The sequence below is a fragment of the Adiantum capillus-veneris genome, chromosome 14 (assembly GCF_014529385.1).
Source record: "Adiantum capillus-veneris isolate H3 chromosome 14, ASM1452938v2, whole genome shotgun sequence".
Classification (NCBI taxonomy): Eukaryota; Viridiplantae; Streptophyta; class Polypodiopsida; order Polypodiales; family Pteridaceae; genus Adiantum; species Adiantum capillus-veneris.
In genome coordinates, this window is record NC_140944.1 from 13,080,041 (window position 1) to 13,099,006 (window position 18,966).

The window sequence follows — 18,966 nt, forward strand, 5'->3', positions numbered from 1 at the left end:
GCTTGCTTAGGCAACAATTCAAGAAAATCTTCTTTTCAAGATTGAGGCAAATCCTGTTTCTCCCATGCTGCATTTATCATGAAAAGCAATGGTTGTTCAAGAGCCTCCCTGAAGGAGAGGAAAGATGCCACAGTAAGACCATCCCAACTGGGAGATCGCCAATGGCCCAAAGCAAGCAACGCACTATGCAATTCTGAGGTAGTGAACATGTCCTCAAGGCAACATGCATCTTGTGGGGATATGATCGGGTGAACAAAGGAAAGCATCAATTGACGCGCATGGCAGGCAACCGAAGATGCCTGAGAAGGAGCAACAAACACCTGTCGATAATGCGAAACCATGACATCAGCAAGTTCTTGCTTTGAAGAAGTCCAAACACCTAAGGAAAGCATAACACGCTTGATTGCTTGTGAGACCCTTGTATGATGCAAATGCTTAAAGAATTGCTTCGACAGCCTTTATCCATGAAAGCCTGTTGATGGGCACGCGTCTACCATTTAGCAAGTTTTCGCTTGTCATTATGCTGAATACACACACAAGCTTCGCACAACTCGGACATCTCAGAGTTAGACAAAGGCCGCAACTCAGCCAAAACTTGCAGGCGTTGACAAGCTTGCTTTGTATCCTTGGCATCCCCCCCGAGTGCACTGCATGTAATGCGTGCCATAGTCATAAATAACACTTTGCACCCTCATAACAAAGCGATACCAGGCAGCATCAAGATCAAGATGCATGTGAGCAAGCAGAGGGGGAATAATATCAGAAATCATGTCACGAAAAACCTCACGAGTGAGACAAGCATTGTTAATATGTAGCAGACGTTTCCTAGGAAGAGGCCGATCACAAAAAGAGTGCCCGAAACTCACATTCAACAAAACAAGGTAATGATCCGATAACTGTACGGTGTAATCGATACTGACCTCATATACAAAATCCTCATATTGTTGCAAATTAAGCAAATACCATCAATCCAACCGCGCTCGATAAGAAGAGTGAGCAACATGCTGAAAAGTAAATCCAGAGGCATTTGGACACAAATGCCGCCATAAATCAATCATCTGAGTAGAAGCAAAGAGATTATCCCATTCTTCCCTTTCCACAAACAACATATGTGAATTATTTGTGGTATTATCATCCATGCCACGGATGTTACTAAAATCACTGCAAAGGAATGCATTTGAAGTCCATGAGCGAGAAGAGATATCTCGCCATAGAGCAGGCCTTTGCCCAAATTCTGTATACACATAAATACCTCCAAATTCATATACCTGACCGTTCAACAGGTATTGAACCATCATCCAGCTGCCCTGTGGATCATTGTATAAGAAAGCTGGCTGAAGCTCATGCTGAACCAGTATCAATAAACGTGAATAACCTTGCAAACCAGCATATGCAATCCAATAACCAACAAAATAAGAACACTCGCCGTCATGCTGATTGTGTTCTTGCAAAACAACTATATTTGCCCCACATGTATGTACATAGTGCCAGGTCAATCGCCATTGTCAAGGTTACGTAACCCATGCACATTGTATGAAATGCATTTAATGCGATTGTGCATGAGAAATCATATATACAACGGCAAGAAACACAGGGATCGAGTCGAGATGCCCATATGGACGTCTCCATCCACCACATCCATACCAGAACCCATCCGCTGAGTCAAAGCAGGAAACTTGTCCATAGAATCTGCATGAGAGGTGGAAGCCTCACCCAAAAGCACATGCTTATAAGAGTGCATCGCTTTTTCCCAAGCATCAATCAACGTGCGATTGTCATTGCAGGGAAGCTGCTTAAACGATGCATTCTTATTGGCGTTAACCAGAGGAACATAATTACGGAAGGAAGGTGGAGTATGTATTTTCACTGTCTTTTTAGGCATCACGCAAGAGCTAACATCACTCGACCCAACATTTTTGCCTTTCCCTGCATTTACATTCCCAGCATCAACAGACTGCGGATTTTTGTTTTTCCCTTTATCCACATTGGGAATCACCTCCATAGTAGAAACTCCATTCAATTTAGCTTTACCAACAGATTTGCCTATAGGGGCAGGGGCAGAAGAAGGAACACACACACACACACACACACACACACACTACAAATAATGTTTTCATGTAACGGAAGAATGGCTCAAGATATTGGTGGCTTCATTTTTGTGATTCCTTCATAAGCTCATGTGCAAGACTTGTGAGGATACAGTTCTTGCTGAATGTTTTTATCTAATTTTATCATTTCTTTTGATTCTCTGCAAGTTGCAGCTTGACAGCTTTTTAATTCGTGGATATTTGATTTCAGGGTTACTGGTTTGTAAAGCGCGCTGTCGGTACAAAAGCATGCCTTTTAGGCAAGGCTGTATCTTGCCGATACCTTCGTGAAGACAACTACTTGGAAGTGAGTTTTTTACCTTCTGTATATGTCGTGACAAGTGGCATGTGTTTTTGGTGTCAAGAGTGTATCTTTAATTAGAATTTCTGGTGAAAGTGCTGGAAGACTGGCAGGCTTTTGTGTTTGCTTAATTGAAGCTACTCCTTTTATTGGCATAAGATAATTATAGGTGGCTTGTATTTGTGCTTTTATCTGAGGATGCACAGTTTTTTGCTTGGTTAGCAAGGAAAGCCTACATATGACGCAGGAAGTTGCGTCTGAAGATTCCGGGACCAAGCAAGCTTCTGAGGCTGTAAAGAATCAACAGGCTGCTTAATGGGGAACCCATGTGATGGCAATGCCTCTTAGTTTTATACTATATGTGCCATTACTCATGTGTTTCTGTTCTTTCTCTGCCTGCATGGCATCTTTTTCTTGCCTTCATACATGTGAATACCTGGTAAATCTGTCCTTCATCTGGTTTGATCTTTGTAGACGCCCATTTTTATTTTTTGGTAGTGTGGACCTGTCCATATTAGTGCATCCTTGCTCTGGTATGGACTTATCAGTATTTAGGGTTGAATATTTTGTAGTCCTTACAATATTGGTCATTACTGCTGCTCCATCTTTAAATATGACTCTCTGTACCTTAATACACAAGAATGGGAGCTTCTATGACAAAACTCTGTTCAAGCCGGATGCGACTTATACTATTCCTTTACTGATTGAATGCCAGACTGGTGATCCACATGTTACAAGGATTGAGAGCTTGATCTACTGCCATACTTATATGATTGACAGTGAGAGGTTGGACTATGGAAAAAAAAATAAAAATTCTTACTCAAGTCATTGGTGTTTTTGAGCGTGTTCTCAATAAATATGGGTGTAGAGTTTCTTACCACTTTTCTCCATGACAGGCAAAGATGCCTTAGGTGCACCTTAAGAATTGTGGTTTTGCATCTGTAACAATCAACAATGTTTCTGAGTCGTTCATTTATACTTAAGCCTTGCGACAGGAATCATTGGCATGATATATGCCTTTTCGTATGATAGCCTCACCTTTTGTGGAATGCATGAATTTGCACCTATCTGCAAGTTTTCTCCCTTCGTTCTTTTATACATTACCTTGGATAATGCATGTGACAGGAATCATCGGTATGCGGGTTATGCCATCTCACCTGATACCCTCAACTTTTGGCTTAGTATCATTTTAGGGCAAGATTGCTGGAATCATTTTGCTCTGCCATTTGTCTTTTTGTTTTGGGATTGATTGATGCTCCAGGATGGGAATTGTTGTGCTAAATCTTTGTCAATTAAGGATCGTATGCTCTAATCAGTGGATTAAAAAATTCTGTTTTCACCTACTGGTTTCCAGATTGATGTGGATATAGGATCATCCTCTGTTGCAAGGAGTATCATCAACCTCGTTTTGGGACATGTAACAAGCCTCGTGGTTGATATGGCTGTTCTCATTGAGGTAATTTCAGTCCAACCGCTCATAAAATAGATTGCTGGTGTACATCTCTTATAGTAGATCTTTTGTTTGCTAGGGGAGGGAAGAATCTGAGCTGCCGGAGTACCTGATTGGCACAATAAGAGTTAGTCGTGTCGAACTCCAGTCTGCCAAATCCTATGATTAGAATCATGTATACAGGTAATCTCTCTCTCTCTCTCTCTCTCTCTCTCTCTCTCTCTCTCTCCCCTTTTCCCTCAGGCTACAGGCAGAGGCAGGAGTGAGTGGCATAATGCATCACATTTGATTCACTTCTTAGTTTTTATGTAGAGAGGTTTTTTTGTACCCACTACCCACCTCGGTTGCTCACCCCATGCCAAGAGGCCTATGCAGCTATGAAGCTTTACAGTGTGTGTGCTCGCGTGTGTGTGTTAATGATAATCACACGTTGATTGACGCATGGGAAAAACCGATGCATTTCTACAAGGATGTGCTTGTTGGTGAGGCTTCCACCTCTCATGCAAATTCTCTAGAAACGTTCCTTGCACTAAACGAGCCGATCTGTTCTAGCACAGATGTGGTGGATGAAGATGTGCCATGGACACTTCTACTTAATTTTTACGTTCTCTTGCCACTTGTACATTTGATCTCCAATGCATGATCGCATTAAATGCATCTCATACAATCTGTGTGGGTTATGTAACCTTGATAAATGGCGACTAACCTGGCACTATGTAAATACATGTGGGGCAGACATAGTTGTTTTGCAAGAACACAATCAACATGAGTTTGCTGGTCAGTGTTCTTATTTTGCGGGTTAACATGCACCTTGATCTTGATACTACTTGGTATCGCCTTGTTATGCGGGTGCCATGTGCTATTTGGGACCATGGTAAACGTTACCCGCATTGGATTCAGGGGGATGTTAATGCTGCGAAATAGGTTTGCCAACGGCTCGCGGCCTTTGGGTGTCTCTGAAATGTCGGAGTTGTGAGAAGCTTGTGTATGTATTCAATATAATGACAAGTTGACACTATGCAATGGGACTACATTGCTGCTATGATGCGGTATCTAGGGTTTGGCCCTAAGCTATCGTTTATTTCTTGTATGCTCGCAGTACGTCATCGGGGTTCGTTGAAGGTGAACTGATGGAATCTTGGCCTCTTAGCTGTTCATTTAGGGCTGCCCCCTTAGTACTTTGTTGTATGCTATTGCCACTCACCTCTTGTTAATGTATCTTGATCATTTGACCTCCGCTGATCGTCTTTATGGTTTGCAGTTACCCTTCAGTTAGAACTTTACGGGCAATCTTATGCAAATGACTCATTGTTTACGCCTCGCAATCTTTAGGTTGATGTCCAAGTGATTATGGACGCTTTGGAGTTGTTTGGGCTTGTGGCTGGTCTTAGAGTCAATTCCCGCAAATTGAAGCTTCTGCCACTTAATCCTTGTGACTGGCATAGTCTATTGTAACCAGGTAAGATTGTTCCTCCGAATGTGCTTGCGAGGGGTATCCAATTGGATGGAATGTCACTCGTACTCAAAAAGTGGATTGGGTTATGCAACGCTTAAATGTCAAATTGTATTACTGGAAACTATCCACATGGCCATTGCATGTTCGCCTGCAAATTGTTCAAAGTGTTCCGATGGCTTATGTTTAGTTCTATTTGGCACTGTTGCATTGGCCTCATCATTGTCTCACTTTTCTTATGTCAGCTATTGTGTCTCATAGCCATTGTGTCTCATTAGTGGTGAACTCATGCTCACAAAAAAGGCTTGCGTTTGATGTCGACGGGAAAACTTTGCACTCCTAAGCGTTTTGGTGGTCTCAACATCTTGGACTTGCGCAGGCATGTTCTTGTTAGGAAATGTTGTTGCCTTGTGCAACAAACTTAGCCTTCGACTCTTATGCTTGCCTACTTGTGTTAGCACATTGTTACTTCCTTATTTGGTCATTGGCAATCTTCTCTCTTTGAGGTTGTATTTGGCAAGATGGAACACATTCTTGTCCTTTTACTTCCAGTTTGATTTCTGCTTGTAAAGATGTTACAATTCATTTATCATGGCACGGTTGGCGGGAAGGAAATTCGCTTCGTTTGGAGAGTCTTCATTGGAGTCAGGTATTCTCTCTTACTTTGGTAGATCATTTGCCTCGTCAGGGATACTTTCTCTCTTGTCGTGGCCTTCACGTGGTTGAGGAGGCGAGCTACACTTTCAATTTCCCCCTTGCTGCTCGCCATTTTGGATTGGGTATGGATTACCATCAGCTTTGAGAGAGCTTCAACACATGTTGGTTGACTTTTACCATTTTCGCCTTCAGCTAATGGTAGCCGCATATCTGATTGGTATTTCGGAGAAACTTCTTTTGAGGCCATTTCTACCAGTCAAGTTTATGCTCTTCTTCTACCGTGGCCTTGGATTGTTGACCATTGTAATGCCCTCTGGTACATGCACAAGTTTGATATCTGGCGGAGGAAGCCTCTCTCCGTCCTATGGAAAAGCCACTTGCGTTTGAAGGAGTCATTGTTTCTTTGGCGCTGCTTGCTTGGAGTCCTCCTGGTGGGCACTTTTCTCAGTGCACATCATATCCACTCTTCTCGTTGACTGTTTGTCGCCTACTTTGGGATTGCTGCATTACTAGAGATTTTCTTCGTTGCGTATTAGCTTGTATGCGGCTCTGTTTCCCAGCTATGGTCTTCCACAAACGGTTTAGGGCTTTTAGCATTCTCTCACCTTCCTTACAGCGATTTACGGTCTTCTTTATGTGGGTCAGATATTGGGCTTATTTGGACCTTGTGGCGCCAACGTAATGGCTGTATGTTTCACCGTTTTGATGGAGATCCTTTTCCGTTCTTCAAGCTTTCCCTTGGGCAATCTTTACGTTTTGCCCTGAGAAGTCGGTGATATCACTACAGAGATACATCAGCTTTCATATGAATGCCTTTAGCCCTCTTCATAGCTGAACACTACTATAGCTGAACACTACTGTGTTCTTTTCTTTGTATATGATCTTGAGTTTTCCTCACCTAGAGGTTTACCACTCGTAAATTAATCCCAAAGATTTACCAAGCGAGAGAGAGAGAGAGTGTTTGTGTGTGCGCACTCAGATTTGCACATTCTTCATGTTTGCAGGACAACTCCAATACAATGATTCCCCAAACTTATAACATTCTTTAGCCAGCGTGCACATTCTTTTGGGTTGCTTACTGAAAGGAGGAGCTTCCTGAAGCCTGACTTACTCCTCTGTACATTGTGAAGCAGCTTTTTAGAGGACATTTCCTCTGTCTTGTAGCGATGGTGGTTTTCTGAACTCCAAAGAAATGACAAATGAAGTCAGTGCTGACCAAAGTAAATAGAGATTCATGTATTCTGTTCCATTTTTGACCTCGCCCTAAACGTGGTTGTGATGAAGCTGAAGAAGTACAGAATTTTGATGCTCTCTCTCTCTCTGTCTGTCTCGATTACGGAAAGAAACGGAGAATCAGGCCATCAATATCGCCTTAAGATGCCATCTTTCCAAACTCTTCCCATTCGCCATAAAAATAAGTGAAGATTTATTCTAAAGCTAAGTGCCTCTCTCTTTCTCTCTTTGCTATTATTAGGGCCCCAATCTTGGAAAAGTTAAAATCTTTTCAAAACATCTGAAGTGCATATAAATGAAAGGTGAGTTTAAGTTTCTTTGTTGATCCCTTCTTCACTCTCATATAAAAAAGTTGTACAAAGCTTAGTGTTGACAAGGATCCATCATCCAAGGTTCTGTATGGATACATCTTCGGACGACTTTCAATATCAATGAAAAAATAAATAAATGGAGCTTCTCAGTTTTTGAGATTCAAAAGGCTGATAAGAAAGGCATTCTACATTTACATACTTGCCAGCCCAATTGTTGGTGTATAATTTAGAATGCACAATCTTTATCAATTGAAGAAGAGTTATCTTAAGGAGAGTTATCTTTGGCTAGTTGACATTTTCCTCTTGTTGATGCTACTCTATGTGAAGTGGGTTAACCTTTTACTTTTGGAGCCATTTTTAGGACAATACTACCAAAGGGTTAGTACTTTTGGGATTTTTGAAGTGTTCATGAATCCTTAACAACGATTTTTTAATGAAATTTTAAAAAGCCTTCTGTACCAAAATGTACTTTGACCTCACGAGTTTCACGAACCAAGTTTTACAAGTCGTGGACACGTTTTTCTTAGCCATCTTATAAATTCTTGGGTTGCGGATAGGTGTAATTTTAGATGATGTTGCTTGGAAAGTTACTTCTTCTCGTGGTTGACTAGCGATTGTGGAAGTGCTAAGCACACTTGTGTCTTCAATCATAAATTTTAATGAGAAGGTCTTACCTCTTGATCAATGCAATGAATTACCTTGATCACATCAAGGTGCTCATTGCAATGAGTTACATTGGCGAATAAAGAGCTTTTATATCACTTTAGTTGACATTGTATAAAATAGTTATAATAAGGAAGGTAAAATAAGTGACCACCACTTTCAATTTCTGACGAATAACGTGTCTTTCACAGAGACTAATGCAAAAAAACAATTTATTGTGCTGCCTTGGAAGTAATATGGTTTGGAACCACTCATTGCTTGTAAGAGTTGAGAGTTATGTGATCTGGCAAACCCCATGAGCAATGAAATGTGTTTTCAAATTATGTGAATAGATCTTCATTCATATAAATTAAAGTGACGTATATGGAAGAAATGAAGACTCTTATCAAAACAGGCATAGCTTGTTTTGAGTCGTCCCTTGCAAGGAAGTTACAGGAGGCCTCTTGACTTGCATGAATTGTGTGTCAAAACAACTAATTTCAATCCAAGGTGTGTATGGGGATGATATTCAGTGCCCTAAGTTCTCTTAGCACCTACTTTGTTGATTTGATAGGGTACACCTCTTAGCTCACACTTTAAATGGAAACCTAATATAATTTGTGGCTATTACCATACCTTTCTTTCCCATGCCCAATGTTACATCATTCGTTCTCCAATCATCTAGGGCCTCAGACACTTTGAGCCATGGCTTGCCCAACATCATACTATATGCATTGTCCACATCTAACACCAGGAATGATGCTAAAAAGTTTCCACCACCAACCTTCCCCCAATCGGCATAAGTATTGAGTTCACCATTCATTTGGGTTGAGCCATTATCTGAGCAGCCATCCATAGTGTGAAGGGTGCAACCATTATGCTCAGTCAAAGCTTCACTCTAGTTATCCTCAACACATAACATTAACATTAGCTCCACCATATATTGTTCGATTCTCAATCCACTACCAACAATTTAGGATTTTTGCACTCGAGCAGCTATAAGGGCTTGATCATCCCTAATACCTATGCAATTTACCTCAAACATGGTCGTCAAAATTCCAATATTTTAGGATTTTTGCACTCGAGATCAGTTATATGGGCTTGATCATCCCTAATACCTATGCAATTTACCTCAAACATGGCCGTCAAAATTCCTTGATTAGTTAACTCATTCTCTACAAGAGGCAATGCTTGAGCCAATTTTTGCACTTTCACACATCTTATTTACTCTTCTAGTAAGTCTGCTAATGGGCAACTGACTTGAGGCTTTTGATGATGGGGGCTTTGAATCTTCCACATTTGTCAGCACTCTATTGGTGTTGATACGTAGCTTAGGGAGCCAATTGTCCACCACTTCATGTGCAACCTTCTCTAATTTTACTTCTTGGATCTTGGGTGCTTCTAGCATTTTCATCCTTGGTTCTCGCCTTCCACTTGCTTACCTTTCTCCTTGGCCCATTGTCATGCCACTTTGTGGGCATGGTGCAAAAAACAACATTCAAAGTACATTTATGGGTTTTGTTTGGGATTCAATGACAACATTGAGGCGAGCTCCAACTGGATCTAGAATGGGGCTGATACAACAAAATCTGCTTCTTCGTATGTAGGTTCTTAAGAAAACATGGTTGGATTGCAAAATCATGAAATGATTGGTAAATGTGGTGATTGATGGTGGTATTGGAGTGGTGGCCAGTGAGTTTGGAGTTTGGTTGAGACTTTGAGCCTTCATTTAAATTCAAAAGGAGGGTTTTATTGTAAGGTTTCTATTGTTTTGGAATAAAGAGAAGGTGTTATAAATTCAAAATGAGCATATTGGATATACAAATTAGTAAACCCTTCATCTTAAATATCCAAAATTGGTAATTTTGAAATCTTAAGTACAACTTTACTTCGGCCAAAAAATTTTCTAAATCGAAGTCTGTTAGAAACGGATCGTCGAATCACCTCCGAAAGTTTTCAGGATTACTTTAAAAATTTAAATAATTGAAAACCTTGACATATATTATATCACATGGGCTAGAAGATATTAAACCATATGGCCTAGTGAAAGTGAACAATAGAATTGAAATTTAAGGTAGGCAAGTACTAGCGAGAGATATTTTGACATGCATGGGATAGATATAGCAACACTAGGCACTTGGGGAAGGTGGGACGTCCTTAAGCACAACCCCTGCTTGCCAAAAACCAATAATTAGACTTGGAGAGCTCACAATGTTCCTCAGACTCGAAGACCCTAGAAAACTCTCTCTAGCTTTAACAAGAATCTAATCAAATTCAGTAAGAGAGCAAAACTCTAATTGACTAGTCAAGTTAACTAGCGCTAATCCCTATAGATTAGTGAAAGACAAATTAATTTAGTTTTATTTTTATAATTATGTTACTAATTAGAAAGGATTATGCTTCAATCTAATGCTAGTTAACTTCATTCTATATAATTAAAATCGCTAAGTATTAATTATTTGAGTAAGAACAATAATTAACATCATTATTAGGATTGAAATTTCCTTGCTAAATCAATTTAGATAGTTCAGAAATAATTTTTAGAGATTTTGCACACCGTGAAGAAGCTGTACAAATTATATCAAAATTATATTTCGAATTTTGATAATTATTAGAGTAGAAATGATCTATTTCTAGATTATAATTAATGTCAAATTTATAAATATAACTTAAAAATTTATGAGATAATTATTAGATAAGATCTAAACTATTAGTAATTAGGTCTAAAATTCACTATTTTGAATAGAAAAGGAAGATATTAGTAAATTAACATAGAAAATTGTAGGATAATGTTTGGAGTATTTTTACACTATTAGTAGGATATAGTAAAAAATATAATGATTATAAATTTACTTTATTAAATTACTATACATGGAATTCTCTGTTTTCAGCAAAAAATTTAAGGGAAAAATTAGTCGATTGACTCAAAAAAATTATGTTGTAATTCTTAAAGCTAGAATACATTCTTAGAAAGCCATGATCAAAATATATATTGATCAAATATTATATTTTTTAATTATCATGGTCAAAATTTTATGTTTAAAGCAAAAAATAATATTTAAAAAAGTAAATTTACTTAAAAACTTACGGGATAATTTTAAGAGTTAGGAAATAGTATTAGGTAGCCATAATAAAAATGTCTTGATAGATTTAGTTTAGCTAATTATCAAGTAAAAAAATCTCTATTTTGAATAGAAAATGAAAAGGAAAAATTAGTTAAATATTTTAGAAAATACGCAATGTTTTAAAGTTAGAAAAAACTATTAGAAAGCCGTGATGAAAATACCTTAACTTGATATTTAATTCAACTATTTATTAAGCCTAAACCTTTTTCATTTTAGCAAAAAATAAAATAAAAAACTACATTGGTTCAAAAAAATTTATTATAATTTTCAAAGTTAAAACACACTCTTATAATGCTGGTATAAAAATAGTTTAATCAAATGTTTAGTCTAGGTAACACTATGCTTAAAATTCACTAATTTTTGCTATAGCTTAAAGGGGAAAAATTAGCAAATTAGCTAAAAAATTCATGTAATAAATTTTTTTTGAATGAATTTAAGATATTAGAAATGCACGATAACAATATCATACCAAAAAATTCTACCTATAGTACTATAATCCAATTAAAATGGTTATACTCTTGATAATAATATCATACCAAAAAAGTATATCTATAGTACTATAATCATATAATCCAAAAAATTGGATGGCTGCCATGTATTCAGAATATTGCGCACTTATAGAAAATGACACATGGAATGCATGTGATTTGCCTGTTGGTAAAAAGGCCATTGGTATGAAGTGGGTTTACAAGTTGAAACGCAAGCCGGATGGTGAGTTTGACTACTATAAGGCTCGACTTGTTGCAAAGGATTATGCATAATAAAAATGCCTAGATTATGAAGAAACTTTTTCTCCCACTTGGTAGTTCATTTTGGTTGGGATGTACATCAATCAGACATTGTTATTGCTTTCTTGAATGGTGATATATTTGAGGAAGTTTATGTAACATAGCCTTGCGATTTTGTCAAGAAAGGACAAGAGGATAAAGTGTGCAAATGGAAGAAAGCTTTGTATGCATTGAAGCAGTCTCCCCGTGCTTGGTGAGAAAGTTGACAGTCATTTGCTCAAACGAGGCTTTCCTAACAGTTCGATAGAAAGCACTTTGTATGTAAAGCATGAGGGTGATGTACTTCTCATTGTTGTTCTATATGTGGATGACTTGCTGATCACTGGTCTGAATCAGACACATATTGCTGAATTTGAGGTTGATTTGAATGCTACTTTCAAGATGAAAGATTTGGAGATGTTGCATCATTACTTAGGCATAGAATTTAAGTAATATGATGGTGGTATTGCCTTGTGTCAAACAAGTTACAGAGAGACATTTCTATGTAAGTTTGGTCTTGAGGACTGCAAGCCTGTTGCTATTCCCATGGAAAGAGGTTTGAAGGGTCTTTATGATGCTGGTGATCCTGTTGATGTCACTCTTTACCAAACTGCTGTTGGATGCCTTATTTATGTATGCAACCCAAGGCCGAATATTCAGTTTGCAGTCTCACATGTCAGAAGATTTATGCATAGCCCACGGTACAAGCATTAGCAGCCTGTCAAGCGAATCTTTTGCTACTTGTGTGACACTTTACATATTGGGTTGTTTTATCCTAAAGGAGAATCATTGCCACTAGATTTACATGCTTTTTCGGACTCAGAGTGTGCTAGTTGTTTTGACATGCGAGTGTCCACAAGTGGTTTTTGGTTCATGCTCGGAAGTTTGTGCATATCATGGTTGAGCAAGAAGGAACCTACTGTGGCCATTTCCAATTGTGAGACTGAGTACATGGTAGTCTCACAGCTACGATTGAGTGTGTATGGATGAGATGCCTTATGGCTTATTTGGGTGTTGGACATGACACTACCAACATCATTTACGGGGAGAGTCAGAGCACATTGGTAGTTGCAAGGAACCCAATTTTCATGCTCGCAAAAAGCACATTGAGGTGCATTACCACTGTGTCAGGGAGAGACTCTCATCAGGAGAGATATTAGCTTGGCTTATGTGTGCCAACACAAAAAAATCTTGCACATCTTTTCATAAAGGCATTGTCTCGTGAGAGTTCGAAGCTTTCCACAAAGCTTTGGGCTTACTCCTCTTTGTGGGCTGATCATGTCCTCATGGCATGGCACTTCCCTATACGCTATATGCCAGCTCTTGTTCACCGCATCACTTTTAGGGTGATTTGCTACCATATACATGTGATAGTTATATGTGTGAACACACTTAGGACCGCCGAGGCATTTTTCCCTCATTAAGCGTTTTTTCCCCTCATGCATTGTATATATGCCCATCACTCTAGGGCTATCTTATCTTTCATTGCACACTAAGTAATAACACTCTCTGCTGTGTGCCTTGAGCTTCCTTCATCTTCTCCAATCTGTGTGTGTTTCCCTACAACCCTATTTCCAACAAAAGTAAGAGTAGCTGCCAAGAAGGATAGTTCCAAAGAAGAAAATATCTAGGTGACCACAGAGGAAAGAGATAGCATTGATGGCATGAAAGAAGTACGAATAGATAGGCAAAGGAATTGAGGAGCAAACAATAACTAGGGTTAACAAGGTGGTTATAGATATAAAGACTCACCACTGAAGTATAAATCAGATTGTGTCAGAGTGCATCATTCTCCAGGGGAGACTGGGTGGGCCTCTAGTTGTGAGAAAAGAAGAATAGGCAGAATGAACCATAGATTTAACTAATTAACTACTAATAATAGATGAAAGTGGATATGTAAGAAAAATTAGAGAGAAATATGAGTCATCAATTGATATCCAAATCCAATTGAAGATTTGAAACCCAAATAACATAGATCAACCATATACTCAACGGTTGGTATACACCGCATTTATGCGAACACAACTAAAAATCAACCCCAAACTGATTGATAAGCCCACATCCCATCAAAGATTCTCCAATCCATCCTTGTCAGCCCACATGATACAAACTAATGATAACCTCACTTCCATTGATCTGTAAAAGCTACTCCTGATGTCAAGACCATGAGAAAGTGCGTGAGAGATCAAGAAAAATATGTCTTCTTCACTTTGTCTTCTTCTCCTTTCCAAGAGCTCTCAAAAACTTCCTTGTCCTTATTGGCCTACTCCTTCACATATGAGGCAGAGAGAACACGAGAGAGCTAGAGTATTTCAATCCCTTTTTCTCTTCTTCTTCCCCTTCTTCTTCACATCCCAAAACTATCCATGGTCATCCCCAAAATGGTCCACACCCATAGTGAAACCCCCCAACAGAAACTTGACCCCATCTACATTTCCATGTGAACACCCAACATTTCCATTTCCATGGCTCTCTAGTGGCACCCTAGACGATTGCCACTAGACATCCACCACTACCAATAGTAGTTGGCACCAGTGTTGCCACCACTACTTACCAACATTCACAATGCACAAGCACATGCTTTCAACAACACAAAATAGCACCCACCACCATAGCCCATGCTAAGTGAGTGCCCCTAAGGAGAGAGACTCTCCATTTGGACACCCAAGCATTGCACTCCATTCACCCCTCAACCTTACTACTTGGCATTGACTATTTCTTTTTGGGGATCACCATTGACTATTGGACATTTGGACATTGAAAAGAAGAAATAGACTGAATAAACCAAAAACCAAATAGACAGAGTGCATCAAAGGGCATCAATAATCCATGACTGCATATGGGCATACTTTAATAAAAATCTCCTCTTTGATCATAAAGTAGCATCAAGTAATACCATAATGCCATTATAGGAAAACGTTTATTGGCGAATGAACATCGTAGGCAAAAATATTGGTGAACCAACATCACCCCCTCTTGTAAGAGAGTTCTCCACACACGTAAGTACATCATAAGGTTCTATATCAATGCGCAAATCACTTGATTCTTAAAAAAATGCATGCATAATATCTTTGATAGGCATACAATTCTCTAAAACCTCATCCAATAGTTCCACAAGGTCTTCATCATCCTTATCTTCTTTTTTTTCAAATCATATGTCATTTTGTTCTATTGGATACCTCCAAATCATCATCTTGAAGAGTCATAAGTGTTGGGGGTTCAGGCTAGCTACAAAGAACACCCTTGAACCCATCACTAACTTAATTCACTTATTTGTTTAATAGAACGATAAGGAGAGGAGGAGTATTCTTCCCATCCTGCACTCCGCTACATGCTATGCATCTTCTCCTCCCTACACTCATGCCTGCAAACTGTGTGCCTGTAGATGAGAAATAGTGATCAAACTATCTCACAGGTGAACCAAAAGCGTATACATTAGTGCCAACAAATGCATGTGGCAATACAAACCGCTCTCAATACGTATAGAGAGTACAACACACTTCTGTATGCAAAAGTAGTTGTCCTTGGCAAATAAACCCCACCTATAAAGTCATCATCGAAATCTACACCTCAATCGCAAAGTCCAATGCTAACCTCACCTATGATTTTGATGCAGCAAACTCCACCTTTAAGAAATTCTTATTCTTCTAGAATGTCCTTCGCTCAGTAGAAAAAGGCTTCTGCTCTATTTCCAAACCCATATATATATATTTTTTGCTTGTAGAATAAATTCTTTGAAACACTCCCAATTGGTTTCATATTTTTTGGACAAGGTCTTGTATTTTCTTGCAAAAATTTGGAATTACTAATTGCACACACTACAAGAGGTTGTGTGCATTTGTGACGTTTTTAGCGACGAAAATACATTGGTTTTTATACTCCCCGGCGTCGCTAAGACCATTGCTAATAGTGTCGCTAAGGGAACATCGCTATGAGCGTCGCCAAAACCGTGGCTATATGTGTTGCTATAATCGTCGCTATATAGCGACGGTTTTAGCGACGCTCATAGCGACGCTCCCGTAGTGACGCTATTAGCGACGGTCTTAGCGACGCTGGGGAGTAAAATTTTTTGGTGGCAGGGCATTGAATGCCCTGTACCCATCAACCATATTGAATGTTTCAATAATAGAGTAAACCTATATGAATCCAAGATAAGCCCAGATTTACCTTTGAAAGAAAGTGCAAGGTATAGACCCAAAGTAGTCACCCACAAGACAATATAACCATTAGCTCCATCATCCATAGTATTGTTTGCAGAATAAAGATACAAAACTGACAAAAGTAAATTGATGAAAATATATCAATGACAATTGTACACATCATATCCAAAATCACTTGATTGTTAAGCTTTGCAAATATAATAGTTACAACACCATTGTCAATATTGAGAAAATATACATGGTTTTCCAATAGTTACAAAAAGACGTATATACGTCATCTCATTATACATATGCTATGACAAAAGGAAACTAATGCTATCTAGCTATGGCTAAACTGTCTTCGTCTAGTTAGGCGTCTCATCCCGTCCAAGCGGCATATCTGTCGGATTCTGCAAAAAAAAACAATAAGACAGCTTTCTGTAAGTATAAACATATAATTTACAAAACAATACAACAAATAGGAAAGAGTAAACCCTAATACTAACCATACCGCCTCGAGAACTCAGAATGTTCATCAAGACGTTTAAGCCCTTTCTGCCTGCGTACTCGCGCTCGTGCGGTGTGGGGTCACGTCCTATCATCGACAGTGTTCAAAACATACAAAGAATTATGTTAGAATTTAAAAGTACAAATAGACGTAACTGCCAAGTCTAAAGAGCAATGCAAAAACACTTACAAAATTGGCCTCAAATGATGCCCACCCGTCACTCCCCAAGTGGTGTGAGCTCCCTGCCTCTACTTGCGCTTTGGTTGCGTCCTTTTGTTGCTTTGACTTGTCAGGATTCTCGCACACTGCTCGCTTCACATTCTTCCAATCTTCTTTGGCCAGCCCATTTGGTATGTTCCACCCATGCTTTATTGCTTTTTGCACTTCGTAACGCTTGTGCTTGCAGTATTTGCGCATTCGAACCGTCATCAGGTCTTCATTGAAGCGATCATCCCGTGTTGAAACGGGAAACTCGTCATGCAGCATGCTGATGACTCTGTATTTTAAATCACTTCGTACTTCACTCCAGGTGTTTAGTATGTAGTGTCTAAACACCTGAGAGCAAAGACCGCACATGCGCGAGATCACCTTCTTGCCTTCATCATCCAAGATGATGCCGCCGCTGAAGTTGACGGAGTAAGGCAAGCCCTCTCGCCGGTGACGCGTGAACCCGGTTGTCCCGGCAGGGGTCTCTAGCGGCGTGTCGATGGGGGTACGGACGTCAGGTGTCTCCACTGGAGTCTGGGTCCCGAAGCGAGGAGTGTCGACTGGAGTGACTCTTGGAGGAGTAGGTAGTGGTGTGTAGCTGCTAGGAACAACCGTCAGCCGCACAAAACCTGGCATAGATGGCGATGTCGTGGCTGGTGTGGGGGCGGGCAAAGAAGGGGAGGGTAAAGAGTCTCGTCGAACTTGAGGTGGTGTCGAGGCATCGACGATGGCATCCCCACAACAACCGTCGCCGCCACCACTAGAGCGTCGCTGCCTAGACGAGTGTGAAGATCGTCTCGTCGGCATCGAAGCTTCGGAGCGCGCTGAAGGGATGCTGAATGCTCCGAAATAGAGGGAGACGCTAAAGGAGTAGAACGACGTGATGGTGCTCCAGAGCGATGAGGATCCTCGTACCACTGCCTCTGCTGGGGTGGCAAAGAAGAAAGAAACTCATCACCATCCATAACTGCATTAAACACACGAACATTTAATCTTAATATTGAATGGAGAAGAAAACATGGACAAGTAGAGAGAGAGAGAGAGAGAGAGAGAGAGAGAGAGAGAGAGAGAGAGAGAGAGAGAGAGAGAGAGAGAGAGAGAGAGAGAGAGAGAGAGAGAGAGAGAGAGAGGACTCATAAAGGGGGAGGGATTCCTGTGTAGAGAGATTCCTGTGAAGTTCTTGTGAATTTGTCTCCCGTGTGCATTCTACATATCTTGTAAAGCACTGCGCTTCGAGTGCGATGGAGACTGAGGCTGCAATCGCGGAGGAGGTGATCTGCCTCTGCTCATAGATGCTGCTTTCCCCTCCACTAGATCTAGTGGAGGGGCGAGCAACATCTATGAGCAGAGATGGATCACCTCCTTCGCGATTGCAGCCTGAGTCTCCATCGCACTCGGAGCGCAGTGCTCATCGGCATATCAGACTTTCACAACACACCGAGGAGTGTCCCTGCTTGTGAGGCTGCAATCGCGGAGGAGGTGATCTGCCTCTACTCATAGATGCTGCTTTCCCCTCCACTAGATCTAGTGGAGGATCTAGTGGAGGGGCGAGCAACATCTATGAGCAGAGATGGATCACCTCCTTCGCGATTGCAGCCTGAGTCTCCATCGCACTCGGAGCGCAGTGCTCATCGGCATATCAGACTTTCACAACACACCGAGGAGTGTCCCTGCTTGTGAGAACATACTTGGAGCATACATACCTAGAGTGGACGCAATGACGATTAAACACAATTTAAATTTTTCAAGTACAACCACCTGAATACAATATATATCATAAAACGGATCAGGTTTGTTCAAATACAATGTTTATGGCTTTAAGAGGTCTCTCTCTCATCCTCGCATAGCTCAACATAACTCCCTATATCTATATAGAGCTCTCCGTTTAGGCATCTCCGTTGACTAATACCCTTAAGAAGGCTAAAGTGTTTACTTGGAATGAACGTGCTCAAGCTAGTTTTGAGAAGCTCAAAGAAGCTTCAGTGAATGCTCCAATACTATATATAGCTTTTAGACTTCTCAAAGACATTCACTCTGCTCACATTGATGCAAGTGGACAAGCAATCGATGGCATTTTATCTCAAGA

General features: G+C 40.1%; 1 protein-coding gene across 7 annotated transcripts in view; it reads left to right on the forward strand.

Annotated features, from left to right (window-relative positions):
* The window catches only part of LOC147441921 (protein ENHANCED DISEASE RESISTANCE 2-like), a 195,149-nt gene that overhangs the window by 168,239 nt on the left and 7,944 nt on the right, over nucleotides 1-18,966 (forward strand). For 3 of the 7 annotated variants that reach the window (XM_086528310.1, XM_086528313.1, XM_086528314.1), the window contains 4 exons: nucleotides 2,299-2,394; nucleotides 3,743-3,844; nucleotides 3,918-4,021; nucleotides 6,953-7,649. In XM_086528310.1, the coding sequence (XP_086384436.1) occupies nucleotides 2,299-2,394; nucleotides 3,743-3,844; nucleotides 3,918-4,007 (288 nt within the window). In that variant the 3' untranslated portion in view covers nucleotides 4,008-4,021; nucleotides 6,953-7,649. Of the gene's footprint in view, nucleotides 1-2,298; nucleotides 2,395-3,742; nucleotides 3,845-3,917; nucleotides 4,022-5,099; nucleotides 5,298-6,952; nucleotides 7,650-18,966 lie in introns of those variants that run through there. The other 4 variants (XM_086528311.1, XM_086528312.1, XR_015190165.1 and 1 more) reach the window with 3 other exon arrangements.